We start from the raw sequence: 19,566 nt of genomic DNA, 5'->3' as shown, positions 1-19,566 counted from the left end.
TGATTTTGCGGTTTTAGCCGGAATATTTAATTTTATGGTTTTGACAAAAAAAAAACCATCTGTGGACATGGGCAACCAATGGCAGCCAATTGCTTAAAATGACAGGGGTGAGCAAGTGATTAGACTTCTAATCTCAAGAGTGTTGGGCCGGTAAGGATCATTCTTAAGCCCGCATAATTACACAAGTCTCTTAACCCAGAACGTGCTATATATCATATATGCATGTCTGTACCCAAATGAGATCAAACATACATGATGAAACCAAAAGGGAAGGAAAAAAAAAACATAAACAAAAGATTCAGACACAACACACATATTTAAAGATCAACAACAAAAACAACATCATGCATCTTAAAAAGCTGTAATAACTCCTCTCTGGACATTATTTTCTCCCACATTTTAGAGCTCAGCATCATCATCGTTCAAGGTATCCTTAACTTTCTTTGACTTCTGCGACACGCTATCTTTTGCTTGCTCTGTTTTCTTTGCAGCTGAGTCGTAGCTTTGAGACGCTTTATCTTTAGCAGACTCCAAAGTCTCATCGGCTTTAGATTTAGCAGTCTCGTAGCTTTCTTTACTCTTGTCCTTCGCACTCTTTCTCTCTCTCTCCGCTTCCTCCTTCAACCTCTCCGCCTTCTCCTTAGCCGCACTCGTCAGATCGCTCGCTTTCTCCTTAGCCGCCTCAACCGTTTCTTCCAACCTCACCTTAGCGTCTCCCGCTTTGCGTTTGGCTGCGTCTTTAGCTTCTTTGGCCTTCTCCGACACCGTGTCCCCCACGTTAGGGTAGCTTTCGTCATCTCCATGCTTGATTCCGACTTTCTCTTTAGCCCAATCGGTCCATGACTCATCGCTGTTATCCCCGGACAGACTGTCTTTAACTTGCTTTGACTTGTGAGTCAAGTCATCTTTAACTTGACCGGCTGAATCGTAGCTCTGCGATGCCTTGTCTTTCACGGAACCAATGGTCTCTCCGGCTTTTGATTTTGCCGTCTCGTAAGCCCCCTCTGCTTTCTCCTTAGTGGTTCCAACGGCTTCCTCTGCTTTGCGTCTGGCTGCTTCCTTAGCGTCCTTGGCCTTATCAGTGGCTCCATAAACGTTGTCTTGGACTGTTGTGGTGGTGTGAGTGGTCGGGACGTTGTGCTCTTCATGTTTCAGACCGATCTTCTCCTTGGCCCAATCAGTCCATGATTCATCCTTAGCCGCTTCTTCTTCGATGGTGGCCATCGTTACAACAGCCATAAGTACCAAAGATACAATACACAAACCGTACACTCTCTTCCCTAAACCCATTTTTTTATGTAACACTACTTTTTCCCTCTCTCGCAGGAATGAAATAATGATCAATGAAAGATAGTTATCAACAGTAAAAGCTCTGTGATGTTTTCTCCGAGGATTGGTCTGGTGATGGCTCTGTTATGTATTAGCGGAGAACGAGATGGTTTGTCGACACATGTCCAGCAACGTGGCGAGTACCCACTTCTTCTGGCGTTTCGGTCTTGGACTCGTGTTAAGTAGTTCTTTACACGTGTTACATATCATATGTTACCAACGATTGGTTTGCTGGAAAATACTCAACCGACTTGATATTTTAAAAGAATAGAGAGAGTATATCAGACATATCTCTTGACACCTGCTCGAAAAGGAATAGTTTAAAGAGAGACAATAAGGCTTTTGATAATGTTTTGGTTCCTTTTTTTTTACTAATTTGATAAAAGCTAAATAGATATATCTACAAATTCATTTCGGATAACTGAAGTTTTTTATGATCGGTTGTTTTGTCATATGGACGATTTATTTCCCACGGGATCGGATTCCCACCAAACTATGATCTCATACTAAATCTTCACGAATTGAAATTTGCAAACTTATTTCTCCGTGAATCAATAGTTCTAAACTTAATTATCCCTAAACTATTGTTTTAATCGGTTTACTCTTAACCAAACAATATAAATTTAATTAAAAATATGAATATATATATTTATTTATTTATTTGTCTTCTTCAACATCTAGAAAGTCAACCATCACGAATTTGGACCCAAAATTTCACAGATTATAGTATACAGTGTATATTCGAATATCAAACTCAGAACAAAAGCAATGGTTACATCGGCAAGTGTTTCTCCTCAGCGAGAATCACATAGTTCAACTTGACGTCGGATCTGAAAGGCAAACCAGAAACGAATATTAGAGCTAAGGAGAAAAATAAATTCCAGATTCAAACGAAGCACTAGACGAATTCAACCAAAAAAGAGATGGATATGAGGTTGTTTAACTTGGTGAGAAACTCGTCGTCGACGAGGGAAGAGATGTCAAGGAGTGGGTTACCCATTCCGAGAAGAATTCCAACGTAGTTGTTAAAGGAAGCCATGACAATGAATCTGAGATTTGAGAGGAGATGTTTAGATTCGGATATATGCTCAAGTTTCGTGAAGAAGATGATCAATCTGCTTTAAATATATATATATAAACTATAGAATCATGGAGAAATAAGTTTGCAAATTTCGGTTCCTAGGGATTCAGCACGAGGTCATAGTTTGGTTGATATAATAGTTACTAGATTTTTATCCACGTTTAGAAAGCGCGGATATTTGTTGTTGATCGTTTAATAAAATTTAAATGAATTTATAACTTTTTATTAGAGATAAATAATTTAAACGTCTATTATAATGTTTGAGTTTCAAACAATGTTTCATATCAATCCAAACTTGTGATCAAACCAATAGATCCAGTGATTCATAGATAGTCCGGTTTGGATTTAATGAAACAAAATATGGTAAAAATACAATAAAAAAAAAACTTCGCTATTAACCTGCGACCGATACCGGTTGATCAGATAAAACCTAAAAATTTTATAACATTTTTTTACAACATTTGATTAATATTTCATATATTTTTAATATTACATAAAATTAAATAAACTTGTGATTCTTTATATTTTGATGAATTTGTTTTATTATGTGATTCGAAAAAGTAAAAACATAGTAGTAGAAAGAAAAACAAAATCAATTGATATGACAATATTAGTTTTTTTTTTATTACTCACCAATGTAAGATTATTTTTATTTTAGATTTAAAAATTGATTTTATGATAATTTTTATAGATTTTTGAATACTCAAATATTTAAGTTAGTTATTTTGTGAGATATTTAAGTTAGTTAGCACATCTATAAGTGATCACATTTGGTATAACTTGTGGGTAACACATTTTTGTACACACTAATTTTGGAATGATAATATATTTGCTACTATTTATTAATTTATTCTAATATGATTTTTATTTGCAGTATTGGTGATAAGGTTATTTTCTAATTAACGCTTTACCTATCGTAATTTATCTTCACCAATTAATAACATAGTGTACTTGTATATTATATTGAACTGGTAGTATATTAAACTTCATAAGTTATGCACTCCAAAACTAATAGGGTTTTTCATTGGAATAGTGGTTAAAATATCATAGTACTTACATAGACCAAAATATTGATTTTGCAATTTTGAACATATCAGCATACTAATATATGAGTATGGGTTCGTTTAATATTTTTAAAGATAGTGTATGATATGTTGGTCTCGTAGATGGAATATTTGTAGCAATGGTAATATTAAAAAAAAAAAAATTAGTCATAACTATATATTTATATTTAATAACATATAACCGTATAATGTTAAAAGTAAATTACGTTTCCAAACGTTTGAACTATGCAAGTGTAAAAAGATTATGTTCTAGTCTTAAAAACCCATTGACCCAAATTAATTCTAATCTATAATTGGTGCAATATAAAAACAAAGATAAATTAGTTCGTGCACAAAAAAATAGAAGATAAATTAGCTCAATTCAAATATATACTAACCACTCATCATGAGCCTTGCAGAGCAGCACCTTCAGCAGTCATCTTTCTCACCAACCTTCTCAGAGCCAAAGTGAGTGTTAATGGCGACATCAAGAGCTTCCTTCGGTGGCACTCCACAACCTTGCTGAAATATGTTACAAACAAACCATTAAGCACTCAATATAAACTCACATTGCTAGGAGCAAGGTTCTTCTAGAAAATTGAGTAGTTCACATGACCTGCAACAATAGATATATAAAAATATGAGTTTCATTCTCTTGCCAAAAAAAACAAAATATTTGCTTCCCCATGGTGTCTTGGGAAACCATTAAAGACAGTTCAAACCAAAACTTTAGTTAGGCTAAATTTTGTTTACTGTCAATTATATATATCTGGTCCTAAGCTCAAGACCCAGTAGCCTTAAATACCTCATAATCCAACTTCTGTTACTGATCAAACTTTGAATCCACTCTGAGAGAGGTTTCATCTAACGATCAGTCTCTATATACTAATCATCAAAACTAGATTTATCTACTAACGCAACTACATTAACAACTAAAGTTCTTTAGCTCAACTCGATTCATCAAACGCGCTGTAAATTTTATATAAATCTGCTAAATTTTATATAAATCTGCTATCCAACCAATCACAAATCAACCGACCGAACAAAAATGATCCGAGAATGAAACTAAGGAAACGTCAAAACACCCTTAAAGACCTCCGCCATTGAACCTGATCTCCCTCTGCAAATTGACGTCGTACGTCTGGTCACTAATTTAGAATCTGCATATGTCACCACTAATCGACAGCTCCAACGCGTTGTAATCATAGGGAAGATTAAAAAGTGCTAAGTTAGATCTGGATTCTTCGGAAACCCAAAAGCCTCGACTCGACGACGTCTCCGTTAGCTAGGGTTTTTCTACTCGCTACCGAAAGAAGATGATGAGATACGCAAACAAAGTGATGGCCTAGAATAAAAATTGTTTTGTTATAGCGGAATGGTTAGACTAAATCATGAAAATCATTGTATAGATTTGGTTTAGTCATATAAATTTCAAAGTCTCAAAAACGAAACCCAGTTTCGTGGTATATGAAACATATATAGTATAATTAAAGTAGTAATTGTTTATAGTTAGAGTAAATAATTTTTGGACCAAAAAAATAATAAATAGTTTAGATAGTCCACTAACCTTGTTTAAGTAGATTTTTTAGGATTTATTTCCCTTTTAATAGTATAGATTATCGTGGAGAAATAGATCGTCGACCCTATCTTTTTGGTTGAAACATTTGTGAAACCATTTAAAGGCTTCTTAAATCACTTCAACCCATTGTGGGCGTTTGTAAATAAACGGATGGGCTTAAAATGCTTGTTTTGTCATATCTTTTTTTTTTTGTCATTGAATCAAAGTAGCGGGAAAAGTTCCTTGAGTACATACTATGAAATAAAATAAATGCAACAAACACCTGTAGGTGTATAGAAAGAAAAGAAAAAAACCAGCAGAAGTTTTGTAAAGGTTTATAAACCACAAAGTTTTTAGTATGTGGTCTTCAGGAAGACTTCTTCGTCAAGCTTCAGGAAAGACTGTGATAGGTGGTCGCATTAGCCTCCCCAAGAATGATGCTAGATAACCACAGAGGACCACCGTAAGCAATATAAGACTGAAGCCTGTTATCACGAGAGACACTTTTGGCAATCTCTTCAGCCACTACATTGCTATTGACCGGACCAGTTCAAATCGATACTGATAGAACCTGTCAAGAGATCTCAGCACCTCTAGAATAGCCTGAGTCAGATCAGGATTGTAGAAAGGGTTCTTCAAGGACTCCCACAGCCTTTCAAAAGATACTTCAAAAACCACTCTGTTCCATCTTAAGTTGAGGGTATCTTCAATTCCCATTTTAAGGATGTGATGTCTGCTTCAAGGCCAATACGCATATCCAAAAGCCTTTCATTAAGAAATGATTTACCTTCAATCAGAGCCTGGAATAATAAAATCAAGTGGCTTAGTACGGCATGAAATTAAATATGCAAGAGTTTGGTTACGTTTTCTAAGGTGTAAAGGAAGAAGAACACATTACTATTGAGATATTTGGGAAGTTTGAAAGAACATTTGTGAGCTCCAGAGTTTTGAGGTGGCGGGAGCTGATCCAGTCCTTAACACTTCCAAGATGTTGTTGAGTCTCAACCGGCTCCTTTGTGTCATCTTAAAGCATTCAACAAATAGGAAAAATTAGATGAATTTTTTTATTAAGTAAAGTCAAGTTTTTGCGCTGATATATCTGTAATAATCACTTTCATACCTGTGCAGCAGGGAAGATGTTCATTACAGCCTGCAAACCAATATATAGTCGAAGCTTCAGTCCGTTACTTTAGAGGATGGTTATGCCGATTAAATGCAAAAGAGAGTGGAAGAGTGATCCGAATCACGTAAATGTAGGGGTGTTCAATCCGGATATCGGTTCGGTTTCGGTTCGGTTTTTTTGGTTTTTCGGTATTTCGGTTAGTAAAATATAACTACCATTTTAAATCCATATTTACTTCGGTTCGGTTCGGTTTATATACCGCCGGATTTCGGTTTATTCGGTTTTATACCAAAACATAATTATTTAGTTTATGATCATATTATATAAATTTTAGAGTCATATTGTCATCGCAGTCATTTATTAAAAATATATTATATTTTCAAATAAAAAAACAAAAAAATAAAATGCTTATACCTTCAAATGAAATAATCAAATCTAGAATTAAAATCAAAGCTCGAAATTTTGAAAATAAAAATAAAAAACAAAAGAGAAGTATGAAAGAAAATGTTTACACTCTTCCATATTCAAAGTCATGCTTCGTTTGATATGTTGTTCTCGTAGATGGAATATTTGTAGCAATGGTAATATTAAAAAAAAATCAAGTGGAATAATAAAATATATTGTCATCGCAGTCATTTATTAAAAATATATTGTATTTTCAAATAAAAAAACAAAAAAATAAAATGCTTATACCTTCAAATGAAATAATCAAATCTAGAATTAAAATCAAAGCTCGAAATTTTGAAAATAAAAATAAAAAACAAAAGAGAAGTATGAAAGAAAATGTTTACACTCTTCCATATTCAAAGTCATGCTTCGTTGAGTGAAACTTTGTTCGTTTATAAATAAGAAAAAAATTGTGAAGATTTTTTTATAGTTATTATCCATCAAATTTATAACCTTCACTTCAATTTAATCAATGCTAAAAGAAAACAAAATGATTAAAAGAATAAGACTAAGAAAATAAAAAAGCCTCAGTTACGATGAATTGTTATTTAATTATATTTTAAGTGTTTTTCAAATTATGATTCTTTATTACTATAAAATATGGTAATAATTATTAACAAAAGAATAACTTATATAACAAATATATTTTTCATGTGACGTTATAAAATATGTACATATTTGCATGTTTTTACTTTTGATCGGTTTTGTTCGGTTTATTCGGTTTAATCGGTTATAAACCAAACCATATCCAAATCTTACGGGTTTTTTCAATCCGGATATCGGTTCGGTTTCGGTTCGGTTTTTTTGGTTTTTTGGTATTTCGGTTAGTAAAATATAACTACCATTCTAAATCCATATTTACTTCGGTTCGGTTCGGTTTATATACCGTTGGTTTTCGGTTTATTCGGTTTTATACCAAAAAACATAATTCTTTATTTGGGATCATATTATATGAATTTTAGAGTCTTCTTGTCAACACATTCATTTATTAAAAAATATTATAAGTTTAAATAAAAGAACAAAAATAAAAAATGTTTCTATCATCTAATAAAATAATCAAATCTATAATTAAAATCAAAGCTCAAAATTTCGATAATAAAAATAAAAAAAGCAAAAAATAAAACAGAAGCACGAAGCACAAAAAATAAGTTATTATATTCTTTCATATTTAGCGTTCATCAAAGTCATGTTTCTTGTATTAAACACAAAAATCTATTCGTTTATAGATAAAAAAATTGTGAAGAATTTTCACTAATTGTTATCATCAAATTTATAATCTTTATTTCAATTTAGTCAATGCTAAATTAAAGCAAAAAGATCAAAAGAAGACTAAGAAAATAAGAAGCATATTTGCGATGAATTGTTATTTAATTATATTTCGAGTGTTTTACAAATAAGAACTATTTTATTACTGTAAAAAATATGGTAATAGTTATTAGCAAAAAAATCAACTTATGATTTTCATACGTTGTTATAAAATATATACATATTTACATGTTTCCATTTTTTTATCGGTTTATTCGGTTTTATCGGTTATATACCGAACCATATCCAAATCCTACGGTTTTTTAAAAATCATATCCATTCGGTTGGTATGGTATATACCAAATCCAAACCATATTATCTATTTCGGTTTGGTTCGGTTCGGTTTTGCCATATTGAACAGCCCTAGTTTTTATAAAATCATATCCATTCGATTTTTATGGTATATACCAAAACCATACCATATTGTCTATTTCGGTTCGGTTCGGTTCGTTATGGGTCGGTTTTACCATATTGGACAGGCCTAGGTTTAATGAATAATAATAACTACAGCTGTTACTCAGACGTGATCTGGAGCCGATGTGAACTCAAAAGCCACGGCGGTTCTGCTACAAATCTCCAAAAGCGACAACAATATAACCCTATAACCTAATGAGCCTGTTTGCAAACTTTGTAAGGGTTTTAAGAATTAACTAGTAACCAAGAAGGCCCAGTACACATAACGTAAGAAAAAAACAACTTGAGGATGAGTTATTTTGAAGAAGACACGTGTCTTGCCCCAATGCTCTTGCTGACGTGGCGTAACAAGGAGGGACTCAAGTCTACTTTATTGTATAAGAAGATTTGGTAGTATATAAAATATAGGCCTGAATATTATACGAAATTTATTTATCTACCATACATTAAATACTGTAATTTATTAGACTTGTAAATTACTAAGGGGATGTATTCAATTTAACATTTGATGTGATTTGATTTTTAATGGGTTTTAGATGATTTCAATAAGTTGCAGAGATTTAAGTGATTTTTGTTAAACTACTCTAGAATATCACCTAAAACTATGAGATTTACTATGAGATTTGAGTTTTAATTTTTTTAACTAAGAAATCCTACCCAAACACCCTAAAATCACCTGAAAACTTTAAAACTCCACAACTTAAAATATTTTCAATAACAGTGGATTTCAGAATACTTTAATAAAGTCAAATTCAATAACAATGGATTTTAAATGAATTTTTAAAATTCATGTTTCAATAACAGTAGATTTGTCATTTTAATACAAATCATCTGAAACTCTCAGTTGAATACATCCCCTAAATATATAATTGAATCCTCCAGTCCACATACATGCAAAGATTGAGAACTTATTCTCATCTCAAAAGAAGTTCCTTCACTTTTACAGCCATGCATCCATCGGTCGGTCTCGAATGCATTTTCTCTAGACAATAATGTTATTTTAACCTCGTATAGCTCATATATTATATACATAGATACGAATCCACGTACGTGTTAAAGCATGTTGTGTACACGCGAGAGGTTGTCTTTTGTATATCACCCCCAGAATTTCCTAGCTATTTCCTGTTCTCTCTCTCTCACTCCCTATAAATATGAAAACTTAGATGTATACATATATAACATTAACATAGATCAAGATGGGTGGGTACAAGAAATCGTCATCGTTTTCAGTAATAAGAGCTTTGTTACCGTGCTGCTCAAACAATGGAGAAGATTGGAGCGAAGAAGGAGTGATCATAAGGTCAAGAATCATGACCAGTGATGAAGATGGACGGCTTTGGATCGCTGAGCCAGGGGTCGATAGAAGAGCAACTTCTTTTATCTCTAGGTTCTACGAGAACCGAGTCTCTGATCCTAAATACAAAACCATTACTCCTTGAGTTTTTGCTTGCTTCTTCATGTTTTCTTTTATCTTGTGCTAGTTCATGGAATCATGGTAAAGGTAACTTATAATTCACTACTTTTGTTAGATTAGCATGTATTAGTTTTCGTTATGTTTATTTATATAATAATAATAATGAGATTTAAGTTCTGGCTCGCACTGTCTATAAACAAATGGAATTCAACTTTAAAAAGAAAATTAATAACGTTTTGATCAGTTATATGAAAATATCTTTATATATATGATTGAAAATATATACAGACCAATCACATCTCTTACAAGATGGTAGCTCTTTGGCTTGTTCAACTTTGATCATATCTCAATTATTTTGTTGGACCAGTTATGTATGTTGTTTGGCGTGTAAAACAATTCAACCTGGAAATTATGAATTTAACCTCAAATGAAATTGATAGTTATATACTTTGTTCGGAAACTCGTTAGGCGCTACGGATGGGGCAAACTAGGGCCTAGCGATTTATTAGAAAATCGAAAAAAATTGAAGAGTACGCGAGGAGGAATTTTTATACTTTTATATGTATAATACCTTATTTATATGTATAATACAAAATATTCTTGGCACAAAATTATAGATTTGTAAATACATACCAAAATTTTCACAACAATACAATTATATTATTTACAATTCAAATCTAGTAGTACAAAATATAAAAACAAATCACATATAGGAGAAAAAAGAGTTGTTGAAACACTTCCATAATGGAAATAATGGGGTTAAATACTAACAATAAATACTTTATAGAGATCAATATGCAAATTTACATGAAACAATTGTCACGTGTTACCTAGCTACTGACACCTCAAGCTTCAACCAAAATATGACTAGAGTTACCTTCTTCTTCTGCTGTATTTTTTTAGTGATCTTATTTTGCTGAATCAGCTTGTTCTTATGTTAAAACACATAAACCTAATCACAGACAAAGAAAAAACGCTTTTGTTTCAAGCCAGTCCTCACACCAAAAATGCTTTTGTCAGTCTTCGTTAACTATCACTGCGGATGAAACGAAGATTCAATGTGGAATAACCGATTTCTAACCAAGCGATTTTGTCCATTACGCGGCCGAGTTTTATAAATCAACACAGTCCACGCTTATTACTCGGCTCACCGCGTAATTCAACCGAAGTGGCCCATTTCGCCATGGGCCTAACCGAATCACGTGTAATCGGCTGATTAAACGTTTCCGCGGCCGATTTTTAGAAAAATGGTTTTATATATATAGGAAACGGACACCTAACCTTTTCCAAATACATGGTGTTTCTTAGTTGTTCAGAACTCTTTCAATTCGATAAAGAGGAAGACGATATTCATTGAAGAACAAGAAATGCTAAATATAAAAAATGATGGATACTTGTGGTATTTTCGGGTCGGGTATTTTCAGGTCGTTCCGGTTCGGGTTTTTGGGTCTAGGTTAAAATGCTCAGGCCTAATTTATATGTATACATATTTTATATACGTAAAAACCTATTATTATATTGTTTATTTTATATTCAGAAATTATTTTCTTATTTTCTTAGCACATAATATATTTTGATGAGATTTAGTAATATTATATTTAAAACCACATTTAAGTTCTATAGAATTATATATTATATATACAAAATAATATAATAAAATTAATATAAACGTCCAATTTCAAAAAAATAACAATTAATGTCTATATATTTTTCTATCATAGAATAAATATATCTTAAAATAAGAAATCTAAATAAGAAAACTTTTATAAATTAATATCTCTATAAATTAATAAAATTTCAAAGTACCAACATGGAGGTTCTACTGTATTTTTTTTTTACCATCTGATTTTATTAACCAACACAACATCAACTGAAGAAGTTTATATTTGCAGTAAATAAAGCTAGTGAAAAAAAGTAATATCCCAATAAACTGTAGTCCAACCAAATAAAGAAAGCATACAATAACATAGAGAAACTTATATATTTTTTAAATAAATAAACAATTTTTTTTAACTCAACAAATTATGGACCAAAATCTATAATTTTCTGAATCAGGAACGAACCGATTGTTAAATCCTATTCCTGCATAAACTAAAACTCAAATTTGGCACATCTATCCTTAAACTAGAAGGTTTTACCAGTAGAACTACCATCTCTGGGTAAACACATCAGCTTCACTCCAAGCACACCAACAATAACCCAACCCTGCACAGCTTTCTAACTTCTGAGAATCCTATAAATGATGCTTAACGTGAGTGTCTCCAGCAAACCACTAATAAGTATGTTCTTCCCAGAACATTCTAAGTAATACCTCAATAACTTCGTATCACTGCTAGATCCTATCACACACTTTCAGAAACGTGAAGAAAAATGAAAATATATCCAAGGACGTCTAAAAAGATGTTAATAATTATCAGTTTGCAGATTACATTTTCTAGTGGCATAATGAGCATATAGCTATTAATCACCAAAAGAAGATGAAAGATATAAAGATGTAAACCTGCTTCAGGAATGGGTAAAGGTTGAAGAGGGCCCGGTGAAGCAGCAGTATCATACTTACACTGTTGACAAACAGAACAACTGCGTAGATAATATTGAATGTCTTTAATCATCCCTTTCCAATAGAACAACCCTTTTACTCTCTGCATAGTCACGTCTCTACCAGAATGACCTCCTTGTCCCGAACAATGCAACCACTCCAACACTTTATCCTTCAAAGAGACTACATTAGGAACAACAATTTTACTCTTGCGTCTCAGAACACCTTGTACCCAAGAGTAATGTTTAGTACCATTTGGTTTAAGAGTGAGGTCAACAATTAACGTCTTACAACAATCATCTGTCTGATAAGCCTCTTTGATCAGTTGCATAAGATCATAGTCCAAGACTGTCATAGCCATATGCAAAATCTCAGATCCCTCCACTCTGGATAAGGCATCCGCAGCGACGTTATCTTTGCCCTGACGGTACTGAATCTAATAATCAAACTCCAACAGCTTTGGAAGCCATTGTTGTTGGATTGGAGTATTCAAACGTTGCTCCAAAAGATACTTCAAGCTCCTCTGTTCTGTCTTTATGATAAAGTGATTTGTGAGCAAGTAATGTCGCCATTTCTGTACAGCAAAGACAACTGCAAAGAGTTCTTTCTCATAAATCGACAGATGCAATTGTCTCCCTTTCAAATGACGGCTGATATAAGCTATAGGATGGCCTTCCTGCATCAGTACTGCCCCAATGCCTTGCCCTGACGCATCAGTTTCAACTACAAACCCTATATCAAAGCGAGGTAAGGCCAAGACAGGCGTTGTACATAAAGCATATTTCAACATCTCAAAGGCTCTTTGTGCTTCCTCATGCCAATAGAGCGAATCCTTCTTCGTTATAGCCGTTAATGGGAGAGTAATAAATCCAAAGTTTTTGACAAAACGTCTGTAATAACTTGAAATCCCCAAGAACCCTCTTAAAGCTTTCAAACTCTTTGGTTGTGGCCACTCTTGAATAGCTTTCACCTTTGCAGGGTCCATAGAAACACCGCAGCTTCAATAAAATGCCCTAAGTATTCAACCTTGCTTGTGGCAAAAGCACACTTACTGCATTTAGCGAATAAGTTGTTCTCCTTCATCAACTCAAACACCAATCTGAGGTGAACCAAATGATCTTCCATTGAGGCGCTATAAACCAGAATGTCATCGAAGAAGATGAGGACAAATTTCCGAAGATACTTCTGAAACACCGAATTCATAAGCCCTTGAAACGTTGCTGGAGCATTTGTTAACCCAAATGGCATGACCAAATACTCAAAATGCCCGCTATGTGTTCGGAACGCAGTCTTATGTATATCAGCTGGCTCCATTCGTACTTGATGATATCCCGCTCGTAAATCAATCTTGGAATACACGGCAGAACCTCCCAATTCATCCATTAGATCCTCAGTTAAGGGTATAGGAAAGCGATCCTTAACAGTCATAGTATTGAGCTTACGATAATCCACACATAGACGCCACGAGTTATCTTTCTTCTTAACCAAGACTACAGGAGAAGCATAAGGACTCGCACTGGCCTGTATTGTTCCTGCAGCAAGTAACTCTTTAACCATCTTGTCTATTTCATTCTTTTTATGAACAGCTTAACGATAGGGTTTCTGGTTCACAGGGTTAGCTCCATCAACCAACTGAATTTGATGGTTATGGTTGACTCGGAAAAGAGGCAGTTGTGTCGGTTCATCAAACACTTCTTTGAACTCCTCTAGTAACTTCTCAACTAAAACATCACAACTCTTCTCATTCTCCTGCACTTCAATCGCCTTCAACATCACTTCTTCAAACTCCTCTACCTCATAAGAAAAAATCATGTGAAGTTGAATATCATTATCCTTCATATTCTCCAATCTTTTAGCTTTAACTTCTCTAACAGAACCCTGCTTCAACCCATGGAGAGTGATATTCTTGTTATCCCATTTGAACTTCATCTCGAGCTTCTGAAAATCCCAAGTAATGGGTCCAAACTTCTCGAGCCACTGTACTCCCAAAACCATATCATGGCCCTCCAATGGAATAACCATCAAATCATCCTGAAACGCATGTTGCTGAAAATACCACTCAAATCCTTCAATTCTGCCCTCAATATCAATTTTACTCCCATCAGCGACAGAGACTTTAGAACGTTTAGATTGTTGAACTCGGCATCCCAATAGCTTTGCAATCCTCTGGTCCATGAAGTTATGAGTGGACCCTGTATCTATCAGAATGTATAATGATCTCTTCCCATGTGTTCCTAGAACTCGCATGGTAGTGTAATCAGTACTACCAGCCACTGAATTCATCGATATTTGTGCAATAGCTGTGTTGTCCAACACTTCATCAGTTAACTCCTCTATCAACTCCATTTGCTCGTCTTCCATCTCATCTTACTCAAGTAAAAAAAGTTGAGTCTTCTTGTGCTTGAGATAATGCTCAGGTGTATACTTCTCATCACAATAGTAGCACAATCCTTTAGCTCTCCTATCACTCATCTCTGCGCTTGTCAGAAACTTGCGCAAGGGTTGATTATTCTCCTTCTGTTTAATCACTCCCTTGTTATCTCCGTCTTTAGTTACTGAAGCAAAACCTTTAGTAACATGATTCCCTCCCTGATTCTTCGCTCCAGACCAACCACTCGTAACCATTTTCCAAGGATGAGCTTGTTCATACAATCTTCCCAACACCAAGCACTGCCTTGTAGTCTGAGGACGTAACATACGGATATGCATCTGTGTGTCTAACCGCAAACCAGCTAGATAAGCACTCAGTAAATACTCCTCAGACATTTGTATTCTCGCACGAATCAGCTCAAACTTCACATGATACTCCTTAATACCTTCAGTCTCCTTAAGATTCTTCAATTCTGAGATTGGATCATCTAAAACTTCCTCAAAACGTTCAGTGATGAGTATCTTATAGATCTGCCAATTCCGCAGCATTCCTCTTCCTTCTTCTCCCTTAACCAAAGCTTGATGCCAAGCTGACGCCAAACCATCAAGGTGAAGAAACACTATTCCAACTTTCGACTCTTCGTGAGTATTTTCAATTTGAAAGAACTGATCAGCCTTACTCAACCATTCTTCCACCTTCTCACCATTAAATCGAGGAAAATATATCCTAGATAGTCTCGATCTACCATTATAATGATGATTTGTACGCGCGTGATAAGGATGCTGATGTTCTCGTTGAATATCTTGAGTCGACGCATGAATCGGTGAGCTTGCATCACGAATCTACTCACCACTCGTCGTCGCTTCCATCAGATCTTTGCCGTTCGACATCTTCTTCATGAACGCAAAGATCTCGTGATATTGCTATCGATCTTCGAAACGGAAACTTCGAGAGCTTGAGTTCTCTCCGTCATCTGCTCGAATCGAGTACTCAAAGCTTCCTCCGTCTCACGAGCCACGCCTTTCAGTAACGCCTGCGATCTCGTCTCCGCCATTGAATCATGTAACCAAGGAATCGTCAAGCTCTGATACCACTGATAGCGATGAATCCGTCGCTATGATCGAATTGCTGTTCGTAAAACAACAATCCATAACTCAAACGTAGAAGATCCTTTATAAATCCTCAAACGATATGAATCGAAGTACAAATCGTAACCCAGAACAAGGTTAACATAATATATTTCTGAATGAAATGAAAAGAAGCTGCAAAAGATGTATTTAAACTCGTCGTCTCTCTCGTTCCTCAACTCATTGAGCTAACGTCTTGAGTCGACTCGTTTGTTACCCTCTTGCCAGCTGTCTCCTTCTGATTAGCCATCCTTTATTCCCGTAACAACCAAATGCATACCTCCAACACCCACTCTCCTTATTCCACGTGTCTCCCACGCGTTTACTATATCACGAATTCTCCGATCCGTCAGACAAATCGCCTTCGTAATCACCTTGTACAAATCTCCTAACTTGAAACCCCGGATTTGCAAATCTGCAGTGATCTCTTGTATCCAGATTCACAGTTTCCATGTTTTTCTATTAAATAAAAATACAGAATTAAATAAAAACCATACGTTTTAAATATTTCAATGACAAAGATCTGTAAATATTGTTGAAATAGAAGGGCACTTCAAAAAATGACCTTCTGTTTTAATAGTTTTGATTGCCATTAATTTACAATAGTACTGCCATAGAAGATGATTAAAAGGAAGAAACTCAGCAATTACTACAAATTTAAATGATTAGTTGTGTTTTAATAATTTTGATTAATCGCAGGATAAAATATAAATGCATCTCCAATTCTACTATTTTTTTACTCCAAATTTTATTTTGGAGTAAAATCTTCTCCAATCTCATTCTATATTCAACTCCAAAATGGAGTAATAGCTAGTGTTACTTCATTCTTATTACTCCATTTCGGAGTTTGACTTTTTTTATTTATAAAGTAATCCTTTTAATTTTGAATGTTTTTGTTTTATATTTAAATAATATTTAAAACGATACAGTAACATGAAAAAAAATATGATACTCCCAAAAGATAGTCTACGAAAGATTATTTAATAATTTTACATAAAAATGCATAAAGTAATAAAAATAAAAACTAAGCATAACTATTATAAAATAAGTGATTAATAATCCGGTATCAGAACTAACGAGATCGGTGAAGTATTTTCCAAACAGAACAGATGAGTTTTTTTATCTTGTGGATCAACATTTGTACTTGTTGAGTTTGATATATGCACAAACATTTGGATCATGTATGAAATTCAAATTACAAAACAATTTTTTTTTTCTGCTTTTTGTTCTTTTAATACATTTTTTAACTAGACCAGTTGAAGTTGGAAGAGAAGCCATGGATATTGAAATTGCAAAAGATGAAAATTTTCGATTTCAGAATTTTCTTATTCGATTTAGGAAAATCAAAGATAAAAATCTCATTGTTCGTTACATAATATATTAGTTGATCTTGTGTGGAAAAATATTCTAATGCTCACTACTAAAACAAAATATGGTAACTTATATATTTTATGATTTATTGTATTTTTAATGATAAATGTTTAATTTAAATAAAATATATTTTAATAGAAGTTTTGTAAACATAAAATAGTTGGGGTTAACTGTAAATTTTTTATAATTGAAAGTATTACTAACAATTATTAACTAAATAAAAAATGAATCATTCAGGAATATTTATTTTTGGAATAAAAAATGAAGTATTACATTGGAGTATAACTCAACTTCATTTTGGAGTTACACTATTTTGGAGTTGAAAATGGAATAATACGTTGGAAATGCTCTAACAAATAGACTATGAGCTTTACTGGAATATGCTATAATTTTATATTTTTGGCCGTAGAATTAAAACAATAGATCTTTTTGATGTGGTTTCAAATATTTTTGCGGTAAACTCTTTTGCTGTAAGTTTGAAAAGATTTACATATAATTTTTTTAAATCCAAATATAAGTATTTTATATATTTTATTTTTTCACCCAAAAATAAACACAAAAGATAAAAAATCTATAGCTTTAAAAATATTTATTCTTTACAAAATAATTTGGGCTATAGAAAGATTCTGCATCAGTTCTAAAGCACTTGCTAATAAACTTCTGAATAATAGTTTGATAAAAAAAAAAACAACATGCACATGGTGTCACTCCAATGCCTTTAGATCTTTTAAGGAAAATTTTAACAATATGTCTTTTATATTTTATATAATACCAAATATATATTATAATATAATAAAAATCACAAACTTCATAAACTAATTTAACTTCATTAATATTAACAAAGATAATTCCATAAATTAAATATATGTCAATGTTAGTCAGTATTGTCATAAACATTTGAACATGGTCAATCATACTAAAACTATTTGTTAATATGAAATAATGCTAAAACATTTAGAATTATTATAATTTGATAATACACTAACTCAATACATTTATTAATAAATTCTATAAAAATGAAAAAAAAAAATCTCACAAATATTTCTATTGATAAAGGAATATTATATATATATATATATATATATAAACACTAATAAATAGATTTTGGATTCCCTAGTCATATGATTTCCAGACATATGTTTAGTGAATGGTGCTTGGACTTTTGCATCACAGTTTAACCTCAAAATGAATTGATAGTTATTTATATAGGATGCCTAACATTTTCCAAATACATATGGTGTTTGTTAGTTGTTCCGAACTCTTTCGATTCGATAAAGAGAAGGACGATATTCTATGAAGAACAAGAAAATACTAAATATATTAAAAAAATGCTGGATACTTGTGTTATTTTGTACAAAAAGATTTTTTTTTTACCATCTGATTTTATTTCACATTCAGTGGAACCAGCACAACATCAACTGAAGAAGTTTATAGTTGCAGTAACTAAAGCCACTGGAAAAAAGTAATATCCCAATAAATTGTAGTCCAACTAAATTAAGAAAACATACAATCACATAGAAAAACTTATATATTTTGAATTAAAAAAAAAATTATTTTGAATTCAACAATTTATGGACCAAAATCTATAATTTTCTGAATCAGGGACAAACCAGTTGTTAAATCTCTTCTCGCATAAACTGAAACTCAATATGCCCTGATTGAACTACCCTTAAACTAGAAGGGTTTACCAGTAGAACTACCATCTCTGGGTAAACACATCAGTTTCAGTCCAAGCACACCAACAATAACCCAACCCGGCACAGATTTCTAATTTCTGAGAATCTTATAAATGATGCTTAACGTGAGTGTCTCCAGCAAACCACTCATAAGCAATTTCTTTCCAGAACATTCTAAGTAACACTCCAATAACTTCGTATCTAGATCCTATCACACACGTTCAGAAACGTGGAAAGAAAATGAAAATATATCGAAGGATGTCTAAAAGGATGTTAATAATTATCAGTGGCAGATTACATTTTCTAGTGACATAATGAGCATCTCCTATATATTCAAATCAAATCATAATCAAGCCTTAGTCCAAGAAGAAGAAACATCTAGAGAAAAGTGGAGAAGTATAGAAGAAGAATTGTGTAGAAGAAGAGAGAAAGTTATGGAGTTAGATATTTTGAAATAAATAATAATTTAGAGAAATCTAGAACTTGTTGGAGTGTGCTCCTTCACTTGTATAAATAGGGGTGCTTAGCACCATTTGTAATCATCCAAGAATCAAGAAAAACAAAGAGAGAAAATATTTGTAAGAGAGAGTTTCCAAAAACAAAATCTTTGTAGTAAACCCTTTCCTAAATATTAAGAGTCTTCTTCTTAAATTTTCTAGTTGTCTAATACCATCTTCATCTCATCGATATTGGATAATTTTCCCAACAGCTGGTATCAGAGCTAGGCTCAAACATAACATCAAGACCCGTGAGATTCAAGATGGAGGC

General features: G+C 33.2%; 1 protein-coding gene across 1 annotated transcript; it reads right to left on the bottom strand.

The window, feature by feature from the left end:
- Positions 1-200: 200 nt before the first annotated feature.
- LOC106293472 (late embryogenesis abundant protein, group 3) lies at positions 201-1,370 on the bottom strand. The gene has a single exon (XM_013729149.1). It carries the CDS (start codon positions 1,288-1,290, stop codon positions 400-402), a length of 891 nt encoding a protein of 296 aa, XP_013584603.1. The 5' UTR covers positions 1,291-1,370; the 3' UTR covers positions 201-399.
- Positions 1,371-19,566: the final 18,196 nt, after the last annotated feature.

The sequence above is a fragment of the Brassica oleracea genome, chromosome C5 (genome assembly GCF_000695525.1).
Source record: "Brassica oleracea var. oleracea cultivar TO1000 chromosome C5, BOL, whole genome shotgun sequence".
Taxonomy (NCBI): Eukaryota; Viridiplantae; Streptophyta; class Magnoliopsida; order Brassicales; family Brassicaceae; genus Brassica; species Brassica oleracea.
This window is presented reverse-complemented; position numbering and strand designations above follow the sequence as displayed.